General features: G+C 36.4%; 2 protein-coding genes across 2 annotated transcripts in view; one reads left to right on the top strand and one right to left on the bottom strand.

The window, feature by feature from the left end:
• Window positions 1-24,663, top strand: part of LOC5568146 — a 42,055-nt gene extending 17,392 nt beyond the window's left edge. The window contains exons 2-4 of the mRNA XM_001652042.2: window positions 12,876-13,524; window positions 23,413-23,665; window positions 23,966-24,663. Coding sequence (XP_001652092.1) covers window positions 12,876-13,524; window positions 23,413-23,665; window positions 23,966-24,153 — 1,090 coding nt within the window. The 3' untranslated portion in view covers window positions 24,154-24,663. The remainder of the gene's footprint in view (window positions 1-12,875; window positions 13,525-23,412; window positions 23,666-23,965) is intronic.
• LOC5575629 (transport and Golgi organization protein 2) overlaps window positions 1-27,224 on the bottom strand; it is a 208,179-nt gene that overhangs the window by 161,579 nt on the left and 19,376 nt on the right. The window lies entirely within an intron of this gene.

The raw sequence follows: 27,224 nt of genomic DNA, 5'->3' as shown, positions 1-27,224 counted from the left end.
TATATACGAATCGATGCCTAATTTTAAGTTCTACATGGTGTTATAATTCTCATCATAGTAACCTGATAAAATGATTGTTAAACTCTGAAAAAACAAACTCGTGTCATATTGAGCGTAAATTTTTCCGCTGGTTAGGTCGAAGCCTTAGATTTGTACCTAAAACAAATCTTATCATTTCAGAGTATTGAAGTTAACTTAAGTGATATTGAGCAAAACCGAACATTATTCTTGTTTATAGTGATGTTTGTAAACAGTGAAAAGTGATAACAACTGCACAAGCTTCCAGTATTTGTCAAAAATACCTGGTGTCCGGGTTTTGAAGCATGAAAATCTACCGTTTCGCAAACCGGACACCCCATGCTTCAAACATTCCATTCATAGTGATTGTTGAAGGAAGATGAAAAAATCATTATAAGAGTGTTAATGAGTGATTTATAGAGGCTGAAAGTTTTAAAAGTCTTGGAAAAGTGATGGACTGTGAGTGAGCAAGTGTTTAATTCAACACAAATGGATGTTTTAGTCCTGCACTACATTTAGTGATGGTATTGGAAATATTTTATTCTTTTTTTTTGAAATAGGAAGTAAACAAATCCATGCTGAGCAGAAACAGGTAAGGAATTAATACTTTTAAAAAGTGCTATTCAGCAGTATATCCTCGTCCAGTGGAGGGAACAGAATATAGCTTCAACTTCTGGAATTCGATTTGCATCTCAGTTCTACTAATTTGATTGAAAACAGGAGATGCAAACATTTTGTCTTTTGAAAGCAATATTGAATTAAAAATAACGAGTAATATGATATAAACCACTTAAAAAACACTAAACGTGTGGGATGTCTTGCTTCGAAATCCGGACACTGAATAATGCATGCTTCCAATCCCGGACACTTTTGCTTCGAAATCCGGACACTATGAAATTGTCAATAAATTAGGAGAATTTAATAAATATTTGCGTATAAAATTTCCAACACGTTCTACAAACAACATAAAGCTATGATGCAAATATAAAAAAAACTATAAAAAATATAAAATAACTACTGTAAAATCCAATTAAACAATTTCAGACAAGAAGGAACAGTCCACTCTTAGATGTGAACCTACTTAGAGCTTAGAGCCTGTATGATATAGTAAATTTTATCTAATCAGTTAATGCTTAAGAATGAATGTAATGCGGTTGAAGCTAAACTTTATTATGGTAGAATAAATACTACTTATATGCAGTAAGCATTCAAATTTGCATACTTCAACCAAAAAATTCATCCCATAATATGAAATTCCTTGAAAAATATTGAGTTGAAGCTGCCTAGATGCTTAGGTGTCCGGATTTCGAATCAAAACGGTATCATTGTTAGAGGCAGTTGATTCAAAACTGTGTCACCAGGCAACGCTAGTGAACATGATATTGCTGCTTTTATGATGTATCAGGAGACTGACCATTTAAAAAGATGGCGTCTTTGGAAAAGTTGTTTTATAAGCCAAGGGATATCATTATTGAAGCTAACAGATTTGACACTTTTGTTTTGCAGATATCTCAGAATCCTGACCACTTATAAAAATGGCATCTTCGATAAAGTTGTTCAATAAGTCAAGGGCAATCATTGATCGAGCTAGTTGATTCTAATTTTTGCCATCAGGTGACGCCAATGAGCATGAAACATTTGTTTTGCAAGTATCTCAGCAGCCCGAGCTACTAAACAACTTTGCCGAAGACGCCATTTTTTAAATGGTCATGCTCCTGAAATATTCACGAAACAAAAGTCGCATGCCTGGTGGTAAAATCTCGAATCTCGAAACTTATTCTATGAAGTGAATTGCTGGATTTTTTTTTTCGAATATGAATTATTATCCAATATAATAAAATATTGTAATGTTCCTCCATAAAGCATTAACAAAACTGATTTTGCATCATATTCCGCTACAAAGGCCCAGAAAACTAAAACCTTTTTATAATTGCCTATTAGCATCTGCTGTTTTTCATCTAAGTTTCGCGACGGACAGTTTTCATTTGTTAAAAGCAAAATGGCGACTGTTTTTATTCAAACATTCAAGATTGTTGACTCTATAATCCTATTGGTCTAAACAACAAATATAATCTTTGAGGCTATGTCAGAATCACAATATTGTATTCTACTTGAAGTTTTGTTGTTTCATATATATGGCTTTATTGAAACTAACAAACAAATTGATTAACCCAATACGTCCAAAACATGTAGATTCTAACAACTGTGATTTTTTAATCAACTCCATATTATTATTCTGCGTGCATATTAAACATAAGTTCATGAAGCGTTTTGGAGTATACGATGGCATGGCAAAATTCAGTGATTCACGGATCTTTTCAGTTTGGAAATTTTCTTGAATTCCCTGGGCATAGCGTATCGTCGAATCTGCCACACGATATACATATGTAAAAATATTTAATTGGCTAGGCTCTGTTCGAAATACACGTATCTGTCAAATAATAAAAATTCTAGTTAGAATTTAATGTTGTATTACTAAAATAAATTTTGATTTACTTGAAAAATTTGGCTTGAAACATATGAAAAGTTCCAAAGTTTAAATGAAATTGAAAATATATATTGAAAAATTCGTAGCTTAATGGTTAAATCAATTATTTTACACTTGACAGCTTGTTCACTTCACCCCTAACACTTCTAAAATGAAGATCAGAAAAACAGGGTGGTACTATTTTTATTTCGCTTACTGTATGCCCTGAGAACGAAATAAGCTTGATAAGGGTGTAATTAAATTTGCGTGGTTAAATATAACAATCAAAATATTTATTTTTAAGCAAATTTCATGCTGATTGACGACTTAATTACCGTGAACAATGATAAGAATATTTTGTTTGGACGCTAGGAGTCTCCGCAACATGTTTCCGTATTTTGCTCAATCTGAGTGCCCTTAATCGGTACTCAAATAACTGTTGCGCACAAAAATAAACCCCAAATATTAATGCTCATTATGAATAAAGCAATACAATTGAATTACACCAATCACATGAATCAAACAAAACCTGACTTCATTGCGAATAAAAAAAAAAAACAGTCGTCGGAGACGAGATCGATGGCGTTGCTGCGAGCTGTGTGAGAGGCAGGGCAGGCTGGACTAAGGCCATTAAACCCGAATCAGCTGACCGAATCGGTTTGAATGCAGTACGCTCCTTTCGTATACCTTCGCCATAGCGGCGCGTCGCCAGTTCGGGAGAAACTTTTTGCCACTTAGTATAGGTCAGTTTCGGCGGCGTGACTCGTCGGTAGTCGGTTATCACACATCTGCAACATCATCATCATCATCAGCATCATATGAGCTGTAGGCAGTGGTCGTCGTCGTCGTCATCGTTGCTTTCCGGGACGTCACTGTGTGTATTATTAATTTGCGTTTTCTGATTTTGTAAACAGCTTGTATGATTATTTTGAGTGAGGGTTTAATTTTTAACGTGACTTGAGGAGAAATTCGTAGGTGGTACAGTCCTGAACCATTGTATAAGGGTTGTCTCCTTCTTATCCGTTATCCAAAGAAAGAGATTGGATAATTCGCTTTCAGGTGTTGTTCACATAAGTGATAGGTTTATGATTTATTCAAATGATTTTCTGCTGTGTATGCTTGAGCGATTGACGGTGCCCAAAATTGTAAAGTCCTAAGTTTAGATTTTGTGTGGCTTGCGCAGAACACCGCTAGTGCATAATAGCATGTCCGAAAGGACTCGAAACAATTGATAACTAGAGTTACAGGTCCGAAGCCCTGATAGAGGTGGGTGGTTGTGATGGCTATGGCCGTGGTCATCATGTAAAGAACAAGTAGACAATGCAGTATCGGAACCGAGGAGGCAGCTACTCTGGCACGGTGTAATTAGCGCTAAGTGGCCTATCGAAGACTAATCGCCAACCAAGAAATGCAAAAGTAGAGCAAGCGGATTGGAGTCAGATCTTTGAATGAACCCGCGCATATTGGTCTCCTTTTGATCTTGCTTCTGCAAACCTTGAGCGTCTGTACTCCATGTTAGGAGCGGCTCACAACAGCGTCTGTTCCCCATGTCAGGAGCGGCTGATCATCGTTTGAGTGCCAGAGAAGGACTCTAAGCTAAACTGCGCACTATGGTCCTCCGAACAGTTAGGGGGAATGGTCCTCTGGGGGTTAGTGTTTAGCCCTACAAGCCAGCCTTAAAAAAATCAAGCAACGAATAATCAACGAGAGAATACGAACCAGGGCAATCGGCGACGACCACAGCGACGTAAAGGGACTAGCGATTGGAAGCTCGGTACGTGCTGAAGGATCGCGGATTCGACATCGTAGCGTTGCAGGAAGTGTGTTGGAAGGGATCAATGGTGCGAACGTTTAGAGGTAACCATACCATCTACCATAGCTGCGGCAACCAGACATGATGTATACGCGCCTCATATCAAGAGCTTGAGATCAGCTTGCCTCACGAGATGTCTCATGAGACTCGCTCACTAAGATATATTTTGTACGTATCCGCATCCCGTGTCTCACATATTCTGTGAGCTGCGATATGAAATGTCGCATGGCACACTAGCTCATTCAGGTATACATGAGAAACACACGCGAGCTGGGAATAGCTTTTATAGTGATGGGTGGTATGCAGAGGCGCGTGATCGGGTGGTGGCCGATCAATGAGAGAATGTGCAAGTTGAGGCTCACAGGCCGCTTCAACTTCAGCATAATGAACGTGCACAGCCCTCACTCCGGAAGCACTGATGATGACGCAGCTCGAACGGGAGTACGACCGCTGCCCAAGCCACGACGTCAAAATCATCATAGGAGATCAAAACGCTCAGGTTGGCCAGGAGGAGAAGTTCAGACCGACTATTGGAAAGTTCAGCGTCCATCGGCCTACGACTAATTGATTCCGCCGCCTCCAAGAATATGGCCACTCGTAGCACCTACTTCCAGCACAGCCTTCCTTACTGGAGATCACCACAGCAGACAATCACAAATCGACCACTTTCTGATTGATGGCCGCTTCTCTGACATTATCGACGTCAGGACCTATCGTGGCGCTAACATCGACTCTGACCATTATCTGGTGATGGTTAAACTGCGCCCAAAACTCTCCGTCGTTAACAACGTACGGTACCGACGGCCGCCCCGGTATGACCTAGAGCGGCTTAAGCATTTGGATGTCGCAGTTGCATACGCGCAACACCTCGAGTCTGCATTACCGGACGAGGGTGAGCTAGATGAAGCCCCTCTTGAAGACTGCTGGAATACAGTGAGAGCAGCAATTCACGATGCAGCTGAAAGCAACGTCGGTACGTTGGACGGAGTCGACGGAACGATTGGTTCGACAAGGAATGTAAGCAGACTCTGGAGGGGAAGAATGCAGTGCGAGCGGTAATGCTGCAGCAAGGGACCTGGCAGAACGTGGATCGTTATAAACGGAAACGGCAACATCAGACCCGCTTCTTTCGGGAGAAAAAAAAAACAACCTGGAGGAGACGGAGTCCGAGGAGATGGAACAGCTGTGTCGGTCTCAAGAAACACGTAAGTTCTGTCAGAAGCTCAACGCATCCCTCAACGGCTTCGTGCCGCAAACCAAGATGTGCACTGATAAGGATAGGAGCATTTTGACGGACGAGCGTGAGGTGATCGAAAGGTGGAAGCAGCACTTCGACGAACACATGAATGGCGCTGAGAGCACAGGTAATGAGGGACGGGACAACGGAGGAAATGCCTTCGTCAGTACTGCGAGCGATGGAAACTAACCAGCCCCCACTTTGAGTGAGGTTAAGGATGCCATTTACCAGTTCAAGAACTATAAAGTAGCCGCCACCAATCCCTCCAAAATGATCCGTCAAACAAACCAAGACAAATACGGAGGCAATGAAAACAATAGTTGATCACATCTGCGCAGTTTCATCCAAATCGGAATGGTACATGTCAGATTTCAGCATTTTATGGACGATTTCGCGTTTAACCGCACATTAGTATCATTCCAAACATTTTTATTTTTTTATTTTTTTTTTTTTTATACCCACCACTGACCCCCACACCAAAGAGCTCGCATTGTGAGCTCCCTGGTAGTGGACGCAACTAAAAATTTAATGACTAATAAACTAACAAACGCGAAAATAAAAACAAACAATTACCATACAAAGGTGTGGTGCAAAAACAAGAAGGTGAATATATCTAGGATCCAGTGGAAATCAGCTTTCCTTTGAAGGATCCATTTCTGAACAAGAGACGTTGATATGCTTAAGCATTAAATAAATTTTAATAAGAATTCGAGTGATTGAAAGTAATGTTGAAAGCGATGGATAGTTGAATTTGTGCTACAGCAGATATGCAATAATGTTACCTTTATAATGTTGTTTCAATTTGGTTTTGAAGATATCACGATTATTTATCTGTTTAAGGTATTCCGGGAGAGAATTGTATTTCAGAGGACCGAAATAAGATAATTTTGTTTGTCCAAAACTAGTGCGTGCTCTCGATTGCACTAAGCTATTAGCTTGTCTTGTGTTGTGACCATAATTGGATGTTGTAAGAATAAAATTATGATGCAAGTTTTGGTTTTTTAGTATATCATACACAAAAAGAGACGATTGCAGTTCGCATAGACAACGTATGGGTAGGATACTGTGCAATGTGTTAGCAAAAAGATGGACCGTAGGATAGAGCAGTGGTAATTTAAATATGATTTTTAAACATCGATTTTGTAGGACTTGGAGTTTTTTAAGTTTAGATTTACAAGCATGACCCCACGCAATTATGAGGTATTGGAAAAGAGAATGTACACAACCATAATAAAATTTCATCAGTGCGTGACGAGGAACAAAGGAGCTCACACGGTACATCATACCACAAAGAGATGCAACTTTACTTTCTACGCTTTTAATGTGATTTTCCCAAGACAGTGTTGAGTCCAACTGAAGGCCAAGATATCTGATTGTAGACACCTCCTCAATAGTGTCTATTCCAAAACATGGATTACCATGATTTTCATGTTTTCTTCGTGGGCTATGGAACAGCATATATTTTGTTTTAGAAAGGTTTATGGATAACAAGTTAGTATTAAAATAGCGGATGAGGGCTTGCAAGTCCTGTTCAATGCTGATGATAACAGAATTACTATCAGCGTCAGGGTAAAAAATGGATGTGTCATCTGCGAACAATCTTGGTACACCAATTAGTGGTAGATTACCAATATCATTTATATACGTAAGGAACAATAGAGGCCCTATATTGCTCCCTTGTGGCACCCCGACGTTAACTGTACGCAAAGAGCTTTTAACACCGTCAATAGCTACGAACTGCTGCCTATTTTTCAAATAGCTCCGAATGATATCATTCGCAATACCCCTAATTCCATTCAACTCTAGCTTTTTCAAAAGGATATTGTGGTCCAGCGTATCGAACGCCTTTTTTAAATCGATGAAAAGCCCTCCTACAACACATTTGGAATCAATTTTATCAATAAGGAAATCTATTAGCTCTACTATTGCGGTCGATGTACTACAGCCTTTTCTGAACCCGTACTGATATTTGTATAAAACATTGTACTTGGTATAAAAATCTGTTATTCTGTTAACTAGCAATTTTTCAAATATTTTATTGAACACAGATAGAGTGGATATTGGGCGATAATTACAGGGATCGTTTAAGTCACCCGATTTATGAATTGGTACAATTTTGGCCAACTTCAGGCAGTTTGGATAGATCCCAGAACATATTATTTGATTGAACATAGTTGAAAGAATATCTGAGAATTTTTGGATATTGTCTTTCAAAACACTAGCTGGAAAATCATCAGGGCCATTACTTTTTTTAGTATCTATCTCTTTTATTAATAGAAAAACTTCATTTACATTTGTGGGTTGTAGAAAAATAGAATGATTTAGGTGACGCATATTATCAAGAGGATTTAAGTCTGTTTGTCTCGGAATGATATCAGCTAGTTTAGTTCCAACAGTTGAGAAATACTCATTTAGCGCTTCGCAAGCTTCGAAGTTATTATTTGTTTGGATACCATCGACATGTAAGTTTATTATATTTTTTTGTTTCGAGCGCCCCATAATTTCATTCAAGTTTTTCCACAACTTAGAGTTACTAGTAGATTCTAACAAGTTTTTGTAGTACACAGTTTTACAAGACTTTTTTGCAACTTCTACTTTTTTGGTTAGGTGTTTCAACATTCCCTGCAAATGTTGATCATTTGGATTGTTTCTAAATTTTTTTAAATATTTATTTTTAAGTTTTATAAGTTGCCAAAGATCAAAAGTGAGCCATGGACAGTATTTGGACTTAACACTTAGAATTTCAACTTTTTCCGTCGTACAACGAGATAACATTTCACTATATGTTTTAACTATGGATAACAATGAACAATTGACATCATCTGAACAAACAAATTGGTTCAAATAATTATTGAACATCAACCCTAGTTTGCGTTTGTTCACAACTTTTTTTGTAAGTGTTACACGATCTTTTATACAAGATAACATGAAAGATGATACAACAATCAGATGGTCGCTAACTTCAGTGTAAATCGTATCATGACGAACATTGGGCGTGTCACTTTTCTTGCTGATAAAATGATCAAGAATATTGTTGCTTACTGGACGTGTGACAGATGAATTTGAACATACAAAATCATAAGATTCCAAAAGGTTTTTATAGCGAAGGACAACATTATTGCTGAACAAGTTTGTTGGTACATTCATATCACCTACAATGAAACAAGGTTTTCGACGACAGTTAGATAATAGGTTTTCCAAAACATCTTGAAATCTGTTGCATTCGAATGAAGGGGGGCGATAAATACCAACGACATCATAAAGCACGCCTTTCATTTGTAATTCGATCTGGATCATGTGGAATCCATCAAATGTCTGATTTTTTATGATTGTGTACTGATGTGTATTTTTTATAAACATGGCCAATCCTCCAGAAGACGATTCACGGCACGAGAAAACAGCATTATATTCAGGAATTTTATACAAACTACAGTTATCAGATTTGAGCCATGTCTCTCCTATGACAAATATATCAATAGAAACTGCACAATTATCCAAGAACAAAGCAATATTATCAAATTTTTTTAGCTCATTCATGCCCCTTATATTCCATTGGGCAATTCGCAAGTATTTCATGTTGTTTTCAACATTGTTTGAATTAAAGTCATCGACACTATCATGTTGGAAATTTCTGGTATTTGACATTGCTTCCATAAAAAATAACTAAAAATAAAATAACACAAAAAAAATAGGAACATAAATAAAACAAAACCGAATATGAAGATGTTCATTCTGATTCTGTACTATTAATAAGTTTTTCGACGTTTTCTAAATCATGTCTAGATCTTATTGCCAATGGCTTTGAGTATTCGTATTTTTTCATCCACACGGTTCCTCCCCTTCCAGACCATACATATTTCAAGTTTAAAGACTTCTGCAATTCCCTCGCTTGTTTGAGCAACATTAATGAAATAGGCGTTAACTCATCTCTGAGGTTAACAGTTGTAGGCTGACCATTTTTCATCAGTAGTGGATCAATAGATGACGATAATAATTTACCACAACGTTTCTTCATCTGAAAAACATGATCTTTAAACTGACTTGTTTTAAATGTGATTTTAATGGGAATCAAGGGGTTTGGTAGTTTTTTATTTTCATAAATCCTCGAAACCCGACAGATTGAATCAGAATGAAGTTCAACACCAATACGATCCATGACTTGTGAAACAATTTTCTGAACATCTTCATCGGGCGAAAAGGGAATTCCATGAAGGACAGCAGTGTCTTCAACAGTTATATTAGCGTTTCTATCTACATCAATTTCAAGTTTATGAACTGTTCCTGTCAACGTACTGAGTGAGATTTTTAAAGCTTTTATTTCTTCCTTTAAAATTTCGTTCTCAGACTTGAGAGCGTTAAATTCATCGACAATCGAGTCAAATTTGTGTGAAATAAACTCCTGAGAATGCTCAATTGCAGTTGTTAGTTGTTTCATCTCAGATCTAACACTTTGCATTTCAGTAGTTACCGCATTAGCCACAGTAACCTTAAGTTCAGCAGACAAGCAAGTAATCAATGATGCTTTTTTATTTTGTAGATCGAAAATTCGTTGATATATTGAGGAGCATTGCGGAGTACAAAAATACATTTTTTCTTTAATACGTACTGCAGCGTTGCTGGAAATGTTACGACACTTGATATGTGCTTCCGAAAAACAATACATACATGTAATTATCTTATTTTGGTCCTTCTCAAGCTTACTACACACAACACAACATATCATTCCCTTATTCGCCATCTGACCAAATCAAAACAAAAACAATCTGTAAAGGTAACAAAATATATCTTACTGCAAAATACAAGCAAACCGCTGACAAATAATTATCTATATTAAATTAAATATACGCACGCACACCATCGATTAATACCACATGAAAGATTTTGATACAAATATATATGGTCGTTGTACTAAAACTTAACTCATGAGAGGGAGGACAACTTGTATACAAGACCCAATACAAGCATGGATCATAGAAGGTACCGTAAGGAGACTTACCGAGGTAGTGGCGTAAAAGAAACAAGAACTATTTTACTTGAATCCCTCTGTACTCGCTCGAACAACCCGCTTATGCTACTTGACTTGAGTTATGTTGGCCACGCGTTCGGTCTGCTTTCATTAAATCTGCGTATTCCAACCTCAGCTGATTAATGTGCCTACAAACTATTTTGTGATAGCTGTACGCATTCATACACAGCCCATGCCAGACAGAACCATTTGCATGTACTACTAACAGACGTACTACAGTACCAGTACTCTATCTTTCGCACCCGGATTACAGTGAGCAACAACAGAGAAGCAGCACAGCAGTCAACAACAATAGCAGCAACAACAGACCTGTAACCACGATCAGCACCAATACAGCCACACAACCAAGATCAATGCCAGATTGGTACCTTGGCGTACAAGATGTTTAACGTAAAATATGAGTTATTTTAGATTTTATACACATATCTTTGATCAAAAACAACAAGTTGGCACTTAAACTCGCGAACTAAACACGCAGGATTAATTAATAATTTCAATGTTACGCAAATTCAATCTCTCAAAAATTCGCTCTTCAAGAGCACACATCAACTATCCACCAGTGTTGCCAGCTCTTTGAATTACATTCATTTGTTATATCTAGGTGTTCTGTGTTATTGAACAACACTATCATCCTAATTTAGTAAAACAAATCTAAGATTTTATTAACATTTTGTTAACAACATATTACATTTCATTTGCCGTAGCAGTTCAGATTTTTTACAGGTGAGTTGATTTCACCTGCTTATAAGAGAAAAAAAAAATAACGTTTTCAATTTACTTAACCTTACTTATGTTTATACCGCATCAATCGTGGCAATAGAAGATTGTAAAGATTTTTGCCTGGAATTATTAATTATTTTTTTGGAAATTTGTTCCAATGTTTCAACATTGGATTTTCTATGTAACTCATTAGTACTATACCAGAGAGGAAGCTTCAGAATCATTTTCAAAATTTTATATTGAAATCTCTGCAGATCTTTCTTTCTGGTATTACAACAGCTAGTCCATACTGGTACTGCATACAACATGGCTGGCCTGAAAATATGTTTGAATATCAAAAGCTTGTTCTGAGGATGAAGTTTTGATTTTCTATAAATAAGGAGATGGAGACATTTTACATATTTGTTTCATTTGGCTTGAATGCCCTCAATGTGATTTTTGAAAGTTACATTCTTAGCTAGCATGAGCCCTAGATACTTAACTTCATCTGACCAATTTATTGGAACCCCTCTCATCGTGACAACATGTCTACTTGAAGGTTTCAAATAAAGAGCTTTTGATTTATGTGGGAATATTATTAGTTGAGTTTTGGAAGCATTAGGAGAAATCTTACATATTTGCAAGTATGAAGAAAAAATATCCAATTTTTTTGCAATTCACTACAGATGACACGCAGACTTCGTCCTTTGGCGGAGAGGCCTGTGTCATCCGCAAACAAAGATTTTTGACATCCCTGAGGTAACTCAGGTAAGCCGGATGTGAAAATATTGTATAATATTGGACCCAAAATGCTGCCTTGGGGAACACCAGCTCTTACAGGAAGTCTTTCAGACCTGGAGTTGGCAAAGAAAGCTCACGTTAATAGCTGTAAGAATGCTCATAATAACACTAAGCTGAAAAGCAGGCTCTATCCTAGTGGGGACGTAATGCTAAAAATAAAGAAAAAGAAGAGGATAATTTAATCTTTAAATTTGCTTTTATCTATTGGTTACATAACGTATAAGTTCAAAGTAAGCACAACAATTACCCAAGTAGGTCTACAAATGGAAACCAGGTCACACACATGTTCCGCATTTTCATAACACAATAACCTAAACACAACCCACCAAAATGCGGAAGTGCATCGTAACTGTTGTGCACTGGCGCAATTCATTCATCATCGCCCGGCGGCCGGACACGTCACATTCCCAAGGGGGTTCTACCTATTGGGTTTCAAAATACTCCGCTCGTACGACACAGCCAATAACAATAAACGCGATCAAATTTCGGAAGAACTCCACCCGGCAAAACTGCCTACCGCAGCATTTCGGCAACCTTACATACGCAAACAGCCCACCACTCGCAAACATAGATCCATGCGCGATGGACAGCATTTTTAACTGATTACAAATATATAACTTGTCAAGGTTTTTGCTTGGGTAAATTTAACCCTTCGGACAGAACTGGTCACTCATCAAGTTCCGCCGTGAGTTGTTTGTCAATACCGCAACGCGTAACCTTCCGCGGATGTTTTCGCTTCTCTTCGAAAAAAAGTTCATATAAATATGTTTTCGTATTAATCAAGTTTGTTGTTTGTCTCTTCTCTCACCCCCAGGGCCATCACGGGGCTTCCAAAGGTCATCAGCGTCATCGCGAAGGTGGCGCCAACCAGCCCTCTACGTAGGGGTCTCTACAACAGTTCGGCGCATTTCCAGCGCGAAAAATACATATTCGACATCGTGCTGCCGACGTTCGAAAAGTTTCAGGAAACACGTGGCCTGAAGCCGTCGCGTATGTTCAACCACTACCCAACGGTGATCGCCTCGGATTGCACCGAAGGCCAGGAGTTTGTACTGCAGGATGATCTCACGGCTCAGGGTTTCAAGAATTTCCAACGAACCGAGCCCTTGGACTACGACAACGTTCTGCGGATTCTGACCGAGCTGGCCGAGTTCCACGCGGTGTCGTTTGCCATGAAGGATCAAGCTCCGGACATTTTCTCCAAGATCGTTGGCCAGCTGAGGGAGACGATCTTCGTGGCACCGTTGCACAGTTCCTTCGAGGGGTTCCTGAAGCGACAGGTTGATTATGCGATGCGAACACTGGAACACAATCCGGCCAAGGGCGATGAAGCGGTTTGCAAGCGATTGTTCCGGTTTCGCGACGAGTACGGACCATCGATGGTTGAGTGCGTTGAGAACAAGGACGATGTGGTGATCTGCCATGGCGATTGCTGGATCAGTAACGTTTTGTACAGACATAAGGTGAGATTTATGGGAGTTCTGATGACACGACACGTAATCTAGGGGGTGATAACGGGTCAAAACTGTCTCAGGTCAAAACCTGACACAATTCAGATATGTTTGAAACATTTCTGCAAATATTATAAATGTGAAAATTTGATTTGAATAGATTATTCCGTTTTTTGTCAACAACCACTATCGACACATTTATCTCGAGACTGGTATTTCAATAAATGATTAAAAATACTTGCAGATAAGGCCCACAGCTTGGTCTTCTGCAACTATTCAGCAGTAGATTCATAAGGTTGTAAAAGTGTTCGTAAGAAATAGCTATAACGCAAGCTGTGTCCCAGTTGGGACGTAACGCCGAAGAGAAGAAGATGAAAGCCCTTCCCAAACCGTGACTTTGAAAGTTTCACGAAGAAACTCACTCTCAGGCACATTACAGTATCCTCTCACGCAATAATCTGGATAACTAAGTGAACTTGAGCACTTATATTTAACACGTTTTCCATATCACTTTTCTTCAAATATTTTAGGAATGTGATTGGGTGCTGATGTCCGCCCTTCTTTTCTGAATCTTTCTTTCCGATATCGATCTTTTTGATCAAGTATGATTCTATTGAGCAACGCAATCTAAATCAATATAATTTCAGTGTAGCAATTAACTAGAATTTTGACTGTTCGAGATTCAACAGCTTATATCTTCTCTAGAAAATGTTTGAAAGTCACTGAAAGGAAACCTTCATGTACTCTTTGCCAACTCCTCGCTGTTCGACCTTTTCAATGCTGTTTGAGGACCTATTATTGCGCACTCCACCCAAAATTGGACTATCACACAAGATGTAGAGTGCATAATAAATGTGATAAAATTGCACATTACATTGGATCCTATCGACGTATTTGGTGCCCTTGTTCCTTAAACTACAAGGAATTAGTTCCCCGAAGACTCTATCAGGATTCGACGTAGGGGAGCATGTCCCAATAAGCACTGTTGGGGTAAATTTACTCATTCTCAGAATGTTTCAATTTGTATTCTAATGATGTCCAAATGTGTTTACCTAAGAGTTGCTATTACAACTATTGGTCATAAAATCATACATATTCTCTTAATTTACCGGCCAAATTCAACAATTTTTCACTTTTTTGACTAAGTCGTAAGCTTTTCCGATGATTTTATTAACGAATACGCGTTACCATGCCACAGAGTAAACTCATGGAAGCGCTTGGTTGCTCACTCTTCGTTCTCCGTACTAATGGCACTCTACCCCATCCATTCGGTCATTTTGAAGTACCCCCATTTTTCAACCAAATTTTCATGGTGGTGGCTAGCAAATATTGTAAAATTACTGTTAAGGTTTCGAAAGGTCTTAAAATGTAGAAAACGCCACAAATCCTTAATGGACTTAAATTTTGGACCATTTTACCCTAACCATGAGCTGCTATCACTCTTCGAAGGAGCGTGCACACTTTTGTGATGCTCCGATTTGGGGTGGAACCATAAATAGTGGGTTGAAATGTTTTTGGATTTTTCAATACACATTTTTACGCTTTACTATTACTAATCAATCTAATAATCCATATTTTCTACTTAAAAAAATTTTAGAAAATGAAAAACACGGGTCCATTTATTTATTTAACAAAACCGTTGAAGGGAAAAAAATAATTTGGAACGATTTTTTATGAAGACATTTTCCACAGTGGCTCAAAACCTCTTTTCGAAAGAATCTCGAGTGGAAAATAAGTCAATTTATTCAACAAAATTAGAAATTAATATCTAAACATTCAAACAAAATATGTTTTCAAGCGATGCCTTCAACCAAGCTGGTGCGGACTCGAATATTTAGGTCGTTCAAATTGAACACATTTTTTTCCACGAGTGCTAACCCAAACAATGGTTGCTTGTCTCGCAGGTGACCACAATCAAAGTGCACTCTTAAAATTCTAAACACAAAACATTATCAATTCATTGCAAGCTATGAACCCAATAAACAGACTTAATCAGTAAATTTCTGACCGTATGTTGATTAGAAACATATTTGGGAAAATTTGTGAAATATTTCTACATAATTTGGACCAAGCATAACTTTTCTTTAACAGTTGGCAGTCTTTGTGTTAAATGAATTGTATAACAGTTTTTAGCGTGACTAAATCATGACCGAACATTCCTAGGCATACTCCTTTTTTATACATTTTCGAAGTAATTATGTTGTTTCTCGGGGCCTTCCTTAGCCGAGTGGTTAGAGTCACCTGGTTGCTCACCTTAGTGATTTTAGTATTTTTTTTTTTTTTTTTTGCAAAAAGTGAAGTGTTAAAGTTCATTTGTAGTTTTTAAACATACTCTAATAATCCCTCCCAAAGTTTAATATAAAAAAGTGTAGTTGTTGAAATGTCTTCCTTTTTCAAAACCAGTGAAGGAAAGTGTCCCTCTTTCTGAAATATTCTTCTGGTAAGCCTACCCATAACGAAAATCTCATAGCCTGTTTTACAACATGCAACCATGGATTGCATGTGTAATGTGAGTGCTTGGGTTCATCAAATTACCCAGAATTTTGTACTATAAAAAAAACAATGTGTTTACATGATCAAACCGGCCCCGTAATGCTTATGGAAAAATCAGTACATTAAAAATATATGACATATAATTGCAGTTTACCATTGACAACATTTGAACATGATGAACGATATTTAAATGTTTATTAAATATTTTGAAATTCTTCTAATGGTAACGCCTCCGTAACTCTAAATTCTGCCTATCTTTTGATCCAAAACTCTGCCAAGATGGTACAATCAACTATGCAAAGTATAGTACCTAGTACCTTTTAATACCGCCCTAATTGCTTATTATTGACAGATACGCGTATTTCGTATGCACTCCACTCCGAAAAAAACGCGTATCTGTCAAGATAAGCAATTCAAGCGTGTGCTAGAATAAGGGCGTAAATCGCATGATCGATTTCTCTTCATCGATCCTCTCTTCTGTAAATAAAGGTGACAAGATGCAAGTTTATCAGCATTTTTTTATTTTAGGACGCAAGAATGCATAGCTGCCTAGCGGTTTGAAGTGAAAAAATGCTGACAAACTTGCATTTTGTCACTTTCTGAGTAAAAAATGTTTTTTTTTTTGTGTGTGAGTTGCTAATATCAAAGAATATTGCATACCTTCAGGCGTTTAATAAAGAGAAAATTTCGTCGAAATTTTGGTTGTATAATTCGATAGATATCCAACCAGTACATGTTTTAAAAGTATTTTAATGGTAATACATGCATTCAACTAGGAGTTACAGAACAGAATCGCTCTAAAGTGATCAACTTCGCCCCATTTTACGATACCTCACTACTCTAAAGTTTACTCTACCGTAATCTTCTCTTTTCATTCTCTATTGAGATTCTGCTCATAGGGTTCGAATACATTAAAAAGCTAACTAACTTTGAAGTTTTGATGGTATATTTTTGCTGATTACCACGATAAATGAAAAATGCTCAAGAACATTATCATTGATAGAAAACATCTTAATCATAAATTACGGTGCAACGTATCGAAGCCACCATACAAGAGAAGTATACGTTCTTTAAGTAGGGCTTTAATTCATCGCCCGGCACCTGACCATCTGCAGACTATCCTGTAGAGCAGTGTTTCCCAAACTTTTTTGACTTTCGCCACCTTGAGACCAATATTTTTTGGAATCGCCCTGATATTAAATTAAAATATTTGTATTAAGCGCTAAATCTACGTTGAAGTATTGATCAATATCTCATCATAAGTATATTGAAAATTGATCAAATTTAAAGGGTGTAGCAGTCAAATACAATGCTTCCATAACAATACCCCAAAAAGAGTGTCTTCTACTTGTATATCCATAAAATGTCATACAATATATATCATATGTCTCAATTGGTTTTGTATCTACAAATATATTTTCCTGGCTAATGCGCGATCATCGAAAAAGTTTCGGCTCACTTTCTGCTTTTCTGTTTTCTTTTTTTTTAATTAAACTTAAGAATAATAAGTTGTTGAAATAAATATAAGAAATTTTGAGTAATGCATTTTCGGCTGTTCTGGAAACAACATATGGAAAAATATATAATTTGGACTATTCTCAACTATTCCTTCACTGAAAAATAACGCTCAATTCAAATTTTTTTGAACCTTTGATACATGCATTTTTATGTCGCTCAGGTCTATTTTTTAGTAAAGTAATTTACATGTATGGCATTCATGATTTTATCATTGGAACCCTTGTTTTGTCCACCAAATACATTTATTTATTAATGAATTGTACTTGAAATACTGTGTGTCAACAATATAAAATATCAAAATGAGTAGTTTCACAAATGTGTGAGAAATAATAGAAACTTAAACTGCAGTGCATGCCTTATTCAAAAAATCTCCTAACAAAAAGTCATCAAACTTAACTTTGGACTTGAAAATAAATTTGAAACATAGCCAAAAATTTTCACATTTTCTTTCAAAATGCATTCAATATTATTTTTGGCAAAAACCATTCAGATCTTAATGACAATCGTCAAATTTGTCTATCATAATTTAAAAACGAGAGCGTTTAGAGGTGAGGAAGCAATGGAATAGTTAAGTGTCCAACAAATTTTTCCTCAGATGTGTATGCTATCATTCAAATATGATTGTCTCTTACAAAATTTGAATCTATTTTGGTTTTTCAATTGCTCTCACTTTCGCAAACTTTCTAGCTTTTTCGCCCCCCAAATTCAGTTTTACAAATTTTCGCCCCCCTGAACCTGAAAATCGCCCCCAGGGGGGCGAATTCGCCCACTTTGGGAATCACTGCTGTAGAGCATCACCATAGGCAACTGTCTCAATCATGAGATTGTAGTTTCAAATCGCACTAATGAAATAAGATAAAAACACAACACAATAACAAAAAGTTCGCAAGGCAGCCGCGACGACAAAAAAAGAGAGAGAAGGAGGGGAATATATTTTTGTTTTGGTCCGCTCTTCACGGAGGCGTTACATTTTTTGACGGTCAAATGCAACGTTCCTGAAGGTGCAGCACTGGAACAGCCCGTTATTTCGCCAAAACCTGCACTGGGGAAGCACTAGTGGCGCATATACGTTTGAATGGCATTTAATGCCCTGTCGTGTAGACGCATATAATGCTGAGTCAATGCTTTTTCAAATGCTTATTGGTTACTTGGGGAGACATACGATTTTTTTTAATTTTTCACAGACTTGCAACTTAGCCATATAAAACGACTGGTGAGCAAAGATTTTGTGGAGATTTTTTTCTGATAATAACGGTCAGGAGAACGCTGTGTCCACAGAGTTCATAATATGTTCGATTCATTTGAATCACTCCATTGGTTGTATAGAATCATGCACAGAACTGAGGTCTCTTGCTTTTCCACTTCAACAGAGAATTATTTGAGAAATTAGTAGCTTTTGGAGAATTCGTATCAAACACAAATGTCAAAATAAGCTTTTACAGTAGCAAGTACCATACAACTGCTCAAATACATTCATACACTGCACTATCTTGCTCTAATTAGTTACAATTCAACATTTTGGCTCGGTTTCAGCCGTTGTTTGCAAAGAAATCAATAATCAGTGAATTTGTAGATTCATTTATTATTTATATTTGTGAGGCATCGTGAGCTTGATGCGATTGAGCTGAGCAAAGAATACGATAGGGATGTTCCGATATTCTCGATAGGTCGTAATGCCGATACTTCTCTTCAAATATCAATCGAGTTTCAGAACTGTTCGAAGTATTTTTTATCGGGGGCATACCAGATACCAGTAACGTAAGGGGAGAAGCAGATTTGTAACTGCTTAAAATCGAGAGATATCGTTCAACAAATTCACAGTGTGATAGGTCTTGGAACTATAGCTGATGCAATCATATGGGTAGATTTCGTCAGTATAAAGCTTAACATAATAAATCGTGTTTGTATAACATTACGGACAAAATTGTTTATTTCTTATCTAGCTTCAGGCCGTTTTATTTACTAAAATATCTTTTTACGAAGGCAAATAAAACTAAATAACGTAACTTTTTTAGAAAGTGTTTGATACGAGAGTGTAAATGGTTCACAACGATAAAAAATAATGTGTATCAACCAGGTAATTTTTATGGTCACTCTTCGTAGTCTTATACTTACTAGAGTGGTTCAAAAAATCGTTTTTGCTCCACACCGCTCATTCGATTTATGATCAAATTATGAGTGTCCTCCCGAAATTTGACCTCATTTGGATGAAAACTGAGATTGCACAAGCGCTTCAAAGTTTGTATGGAAAAAGCAAGCAATTCATTCAATCGGTCAAAGTTTTTGCCCACGTGTTCTTGAGGGTTAGAGCTACACTGATACTGTTAGATATATTCGTCAGCTAGAACTTTGCCGAAGACCGTATTCCAATCGGACATCTCAGTAACTAGTTATTCATTTATTATCAATCGGAAATTCTTCTGCTCATTTTCCTTCTAAACAGGCAACATTGCTGCATCTGGCGCGAAATATAGCACACACAAACTATGGCTACTATGTTTCACTACACATATCTAGTGATGCCTTCAGAGCAGCTCAATAATTATAGCCAAAGATTTTCACCTCATACAAAAATCAACAGTCTTCGACAAAGTTGTAGCTGACAAACATATCTAACAGTATCAGCATAGCACTAATCGTCAAGAGCACGTAGACAAACACTATAACCGATTGAAGAATTGCTTGCTTTTCCACTCTAATACTTATGTTACAATATAAAATATGATGAGCTCTTGAAATGAAAATATTTTGGTTAACAACTTCCTTGTACTCCAGAACTGTCTGGAATATAGTTTCCTATAAACGTAACCATTTGTTTTGACTTATATCTGTTCTCGGCAAAAAATCCGATTTTTGCCAAACATTAAGGACTGTTCATTTTATAAAGTGGACACCTTGTGCATGCTGTATCTTTTTAATTTATCAATGAAATTTCAATCGGTTTTCTGCACATCGTTCGACTAGTATTGTACAATGTTGTAAAAATACAAATTCTCCAAAATAATGAAATTTCACACAAATGTGTAACAACGATTAGAACGGTCGATTTTTGGAGGTTATCAAAATCAATGATTGTTAGAAATTGGCTGGAAAATTCGATAATTTATATTTTTTATTTTCAAAAAAGGCTTGTTCTTCGAAAGCATCATCAATCAGAATCCTGATGGAAAAAATCAAGTTATTTTTGGAGCAATAATTTTACAGATATAATTAAATCATTTTTCCCGTATATTTTTGAAGAAAAATATTTTAAATTTGAAGGGAATTGATATGAGTAGAATGTGTTGGTTAAAAGTACGTCCTGACGGAAGTACTAATATAGTATTAATATGAAAAATAACTTACGCGTCCATAGAGTTACTTATTAAGTCCCCACGTCACATTTAAAGCACAATAGAAACACGATTGATTTATTCCTAGAAGACCTATCAAAGTACATTGACAATCATCAAAATTGGCAAAACTGCTGTAATAAAATCCATTTTATTTTCCATATATCATTTTCATAATATGTTATTCTGAGATTACCAATTGAAAAAATCGGAGAAAACCGTTTACAATTTGCTGTAGAATGATAAATATGCGTACATGATTTTAAAAGTATGAGACTTTTTAGTAAAACTACCATAAACAGTAAAATTTATACTTAAGACTGTGGTTAAAACTCACGATATAGCTCTCTTTAATACAAATATAGTTTCTTTAGTAATCCAAACTAGTTTTGAACACGCTTTTCACTTTTCTCTGTTGCTGAGAGTGAAAGGATGGTGTATCAGCAAATTTGGCCATAAATGGGTAAATCACAAAAGTTACCTAATGTCAGAGAATGGTGGAATATAACTGATTTTTTTTAAAGCTATACCTTTAGTCGAATAGTAAAGGATACAAACATACAATTTGTTCATAAAATTTAGGATTTTTGTTTTGCGAAAAATAATGTTAAACTTTGACGAACAGCTTTTCTTAGGAGTTTTTTGAAAAACTATCTTGCTCTTCAACCAAAAGCATTTTCTAAGATTTTATATTTTCATAGCATTATAGAATAATAGTTCAACGGTACACAGAAAACCGATTACGATTTTATCAATAAATAAAAAAGATATAGCATAAACAAAGTGTCCACTTTATAAAATGAACAGTCCTTAAAGAAATTAATGAAATGTAAAATTTTGGATCATTGCTATTGAGCAAAAATAGAAAGTGGTACATATTGTGGGTAAGAAAACTTACATTTCTAACAGCTATCTATCATAAGAGCAAAGTCTCAAAAAGCATGATAAATCAGTAGTAGTTTTCCTGAAGTTATAGAATCAAGTAAAGGCGTAATCAATGACATCTTAAGAAAATACTGTGAGATTTTGAAACGTAAATTTTTCAAAATTTAGTATGCCAACATTCCATGAGAAATTCTACGATGCTGCTGAAATTCATGAAGTCAATTTCTAGAGCGATCAATGAAAATCATGTGTATCATCAATGTGTAAATTCACAAGCCTTTGTTAAAATCCTAAAGGCATTGAATAAGTTAAATAAATTTGATCAAAAATAACAACACTGTTGACAATTTTCCCCATTCTTTTTACTATCATGTCCAGTTCAACAAAAATTTCGACAAAATTTCTACTATTTAAACCAAAAAATTGCAAAAAGTGTAATTTAAGTGTAACGAAAATACTCTAACAATTTTGTAATGGTGTTCAAAAATAACAAAATTGTTTCAAGTTCTGTTACTATTCATAACAACGACTATATTATTTTTTTGACAAACGTACAAATACATTAAAATAGACATAAATGTCTATTATTATGAGTCTGTTACAAACTGTGGTGATTTGGCATACTGTTGAATAGGGCATGCTAACCTGAAGGATCATTATTATGAAACTGTCAAGCAGTAAAAATCCACGTACACACACAAACATATAAGAAGTTAAGAACAAACTAATTAATAAAAAAATATAATCGATTTCGTTTACGTTCAACTGGTTCCACAACTCGAGAGCAAAGTCCTTTCTACCGTTATGATTCATATTACGGACACTTAAGGCCTCTGTGAAGTATAACTCATCAAAAAGCATGTAAAATATGTCATTCCGTATGATTCATCTACGTTATAGAACCTTCAAAGCACTTAACTTTCGAATGGTGAGTGAAGATTTTAATTCCGCAACATGGATAATTTTAAATAATTTTAAATGTGTAGACTTTTCATAATTCTTATTCCGGACGGTTCCTTGCATTTACCTCATACTCTGGAACTTTCGATTCGACTTGCGGACAGGTCAAACAAAACATTAATAGAAAAGTCTAATCATCAAATGAGATTGTCAAACCACTAGAGAGACTCCGAAGGTAGCTGGACATTTTAAATCGTCATAGATATCTAAGGAAAATTCTTATTTATGGTGAAGATGAATCGAAACCAAACTTCAAATGTTCAAGAGCACAAATCTGGAGAACCAAGCATCCGTTTTAGCTGAAAACATTATCGATTGGTCACTAGCTGGTTATGACCAATCAATTATGTTTTCAGCTCAAACGGGTGTTCGGTTCTCCAGATTTGTGCTCTTGAAAATTTGAAGCTTGGCTTCGATTCATCTTCACCTTAAACAAACTTCGAAAGCAAAATTTGCAAACATTTCATGTGAAATATTTCCCATACAAAGTAGAGTGTCCGAAATTTAAAGCTGTCCGTGATTTGAATAAAAACAGTATATCGGCTCAAAAATAGTAAAAAATACCGTTACATTGAGCAACGTTTTAAAAGATTAAAATGTTGGCTCTTATTCGTGGTATTCATTGGTTTCGATTGAAAAATCTCAGTACCTTTTAGTTAGTGATATTTGCATCATAATTGAACGTTTGTCGAATTGTTCCCCTCATTTTCAGAACATCAGCCAACCGAAGGAGCTTCGATTCCTGGACTGGCAGGTCACCCGTTGCGGCACACCGGTCATCGATCTGTCCTACTTCATCTTCTGCTGCACAGACAGCGAGCTCCGAAAGCGACTGCCCGAGCTTCTGCGAAAGTATCACACTGCCCTGGTGGAGCGAATCGATGAGCTGGGAAGCAACGGCCGTCGCCTATTTCCCTTCGACACATTGCAGCAGCATTTGGAAAAGTTTGCCCGATTTGGTTTCGGTAGGTGGAGTACCATGCGTCTCCTTTCACAGTGCAACATTTTCCAGGTCATCGAATGTAAACGAAATTCTGACTTCAGATACTAGAAGCACTCTTATCATTTTTTCATCGTGAGTTTTCCTCAGTACGAATATATCTTATAAACTTTTAGGAATTTCTAGATGCAATCTTTGGACGAATCTTTTTTCGCATAAAAAGACACAACTTTTGTGAGGAGTAAAGTCAGAATTTTGTTTATGTTTTGCACTGTGTTTTCGAGGGGTTTGAAAGATATCTGATTGACTTCGATTCTAATTGCAGGCATGGCCCTCATGACACTCCACTCCACGTGCTGTGTGGAGAAGGACCTTCCCGACGTTTCGGCCGCCCTGGAATCCTCCGAATTGATCGACTTGGACAAGTACACCAAAGATTTGCTCTACAATCCGGCCTACATCAAGCGGATGACCGGCGTTTGTCGGGACATGGTCCGATTGGGTTACCTGTAGTTTCCCATACAAACTAGCTTTAAAGTTCTGATTGACAATAACGGTAGCGACGATAGATTTCTAGCCTAGCGTAGAAACGTACTTAGTCAGTATTGCTTCGGATTTAACGCGTAATGACAGTATTCTAGAGGGGTGTAGTTCCGATTGCAATGGAATCAAATCATGAGAGGGTAAAACAAATCAAACTAAACTGATCATAATCAAATACACATGGCACCTGATGCAGGGATATTAGAGTTAAGAGAGTCGTCGTGTAGTTATCGACTATAAATTACGAATCGTAATTGGCGCAGTTGAATCATCACATTCTAGTGATCTGGTTGTACAATTGATAGAGTGAAAAACAAGTAGAGTAAGGAATTTGAATGGAATGTTCAGATGAGAACAGAACGCGGAAAATTTATTGTACGTTATCGCACTGTTTTAACTTGGCACAAGTATACTCAAAATTGTGGGTTAGAGTAGTACTAGTGAACAGCTGGGGTAGATTATTTAAAAGTAGAAGAACAGAAATACGTACACAATAAAGTCTATATCAAACATGTCACTGCAACAATGAGTGGGTTCGCCACTTGTTCAAATTTGTGGTTAAGTAAAAGGAATTATATAACGTTTTAAGTCAACATATATGAATAAAATATTATGTTCAAAATCTTTATTTTTTTGTTTATTATTGAGATTTTCAGCCCTAGTTTGTTTCGTATCATAATCTTAATATTTGAGTTTTATTCTTTTCCTAGTTCAAACATTACATTCATTTCTTATATCTAGGTGTTCTTTGTTAGACAACACTATCGTATTTGGTAAAACTAAATGAAGCTTTTATTAACATTTTGTTAACAACATATTAAATTTCATTTGTGTAGCAGTTCAGAATTTTTACAAATGAGTTGATTTCATCTGTTTACAAGAAAAAAAATCATAATCTTCATTTGTATTTCTCAATGAATGACCCTATGATAACAATCAATAATTTCTAAAAGGAATATCTCTGAAGACGTTTTGGAGAAATTGTCCAGGAATTTTTTCTTGCATTTTTTAGAATCTTCTGTAGGTATTTCAGTAGAAATTCCTGGAAGAATCCTTGAAACAGTCTGGTGGATTCTCATGTAGGAGATTTCACTACTCGGGGCTTTATCTGCAATAATTTCAGTGAAAACTCAATATAATCCGTTTAGTTATTATTTAGAAAAGTTAGTCAAAGGATTACTGAAAAAAATACTTGGGGTAGTTATCATAGGAATTGTTGAATGGATAAGTATAGGAATGTAGATATTATCGCAAAATTTTCTTAAAAATAGATGGCGCAATTCATGGAGTTTTCCCAAAAGATTTAATGGTGAAATTTCATAGAAGCATCCCTGAAAAACTGTGTTGGAATTCTATGGCAATCGTCGTTATTGAAACAATCTTTATAAGAATTCCTGAAATAATCTTTGGTAGAAATTTTAAATGAATCTCTGAAAGAATAGTTGTGGATGAAGACATATTTTAAATAAGAAAGCATGAGTATTTATGACCGTACACTTCATATTTACCAATCCATGATTGGCCAGAATAATCGAAGTTGCACAAATATCCAGTAAATGTGGCATGGGATTAGCCGAACATAATTATTTAGCTCCAAATGTGAAAGTCAATAATGGCCCAGGCTACTACCTTTACGGTAATTGAGGATGAGATGGAATATTAGCCAACTACTATAACTAGAGACCGAATATACCTCTGCAACTTCACAATTGTCAAGAAAATCATAGTGGGTTAGTAATGGAATGAGGGAGGAGAGGTCCTAGCTGAACTCCTGTAAGAATCGAAAAAAAAACCTCATGCCAGCATCTTTGGAAAGACTTTTCGAGGTTTTCTTCTAGAAAGTCTCCGAAGATTCTTAGGGAAATGAAGGAATCACTGAATAGGGAATCACTGAAGACATCCCTGAAAGCATCCTGCTAGAGATTATGGAGGAATCCATCGAAAATCCCTAGATAGAATTGCAGGACCAAATACCTGGTGAAATCTAGTGGAATCCTTGGGCAAATCCCATTAAAAAAGTAAAACATTTGGGGATTTTCTTGAATGAATTTCTAATGAAATTCTAGAAATAATTACTGAACTAGTTCGTGTAAGCTATCCTGAAAGATTTCATAGAGAAATTCTTGTAAAATCCCTGTATGTATTTTTGTAAAACTCTGGGTAAATTTTTGGAGCGACCCATGTGGACGTTGCTGACGGTTGCGGAGTTAAACTCTTTAAGGGATCCTTGTATGATTTCCTGGAGTAAATTCTGGAAGAATTCTTTCTAAAGATCTTTAATAGTTTGTATGTGAATTTCCTGATAGAATTTTCTAGTGAATATCTGGAAGTTTCTCTGAAGGATTTAGATGTACTATACAAGCTATCAAATTATCTAAAGGATAATAAGGACATTACTGGGTGACCCCGTAGCTGAAGAATTCGTAGAGGTGTAATATTCTTATATAATCCAACAGTCGAATACCGTAAAATACAGCGTAATTAACCTTTACGACAAGGCATTTTTTTAATAGCTGCCATTTTGTCAATTTCCATTCGATTTTTTCAGTCGGTCGTCAATCAGATTGCGCTCGGTACGTCTTCGTCCATGTGATTTTAGTGAAAAGGTGCAAAGTGGATAATTGGCTTGTTTAGGGTATCCCACTTAATTCATATACCGTAATCCGGGGTAACATTGATCAGCGGGGTAAAATTGATCGCAATGACCCTCTTCGTAAAAAGCTCGAATCAACATTTATTGATGGAATATTTCCAATGCATGAATGGTGATTCTATTTCTTCTATTCATGAGCCAATGAAAAATAAGGTTTTTGCGAAAATTAAGCTGTGTTCATGCGAAAAATTTTCAACTTTTGTAAACAATGATTTTCATGATTATGGATGACACCATTAAAGAATCATGTCTCAGATGAGTTCTGAAAACGATATGAGCAAGAGAAATGTGGTTGTTACTAAAAATGACATCGCCGAAAACGATTTTGTTGGCAAAACTTTCATAAATATGTTCAATAAAGCATAATTCATAAATTATTATAAAACGT

The sequence above is a fragment of the Aedes aegypti genome, chromosome 3 (assembly GCF_002204515.2).
Source record: "Aedes aegypti strain LVP_AGWG chromosome 3, AaegL5.0 Primary Assembly, whole genome shotgun sequence".
Lineage (NCBI taxonomy): Eukaryota > Metazoa > Arthropoda > Insecta > Diptera > Culicidae > Aedes > Aedes aegypti.
Note: the sequence above shows the minus strand (reverse complement) of the source record. Positions and strands in the feature narration are given on the sequence as shown.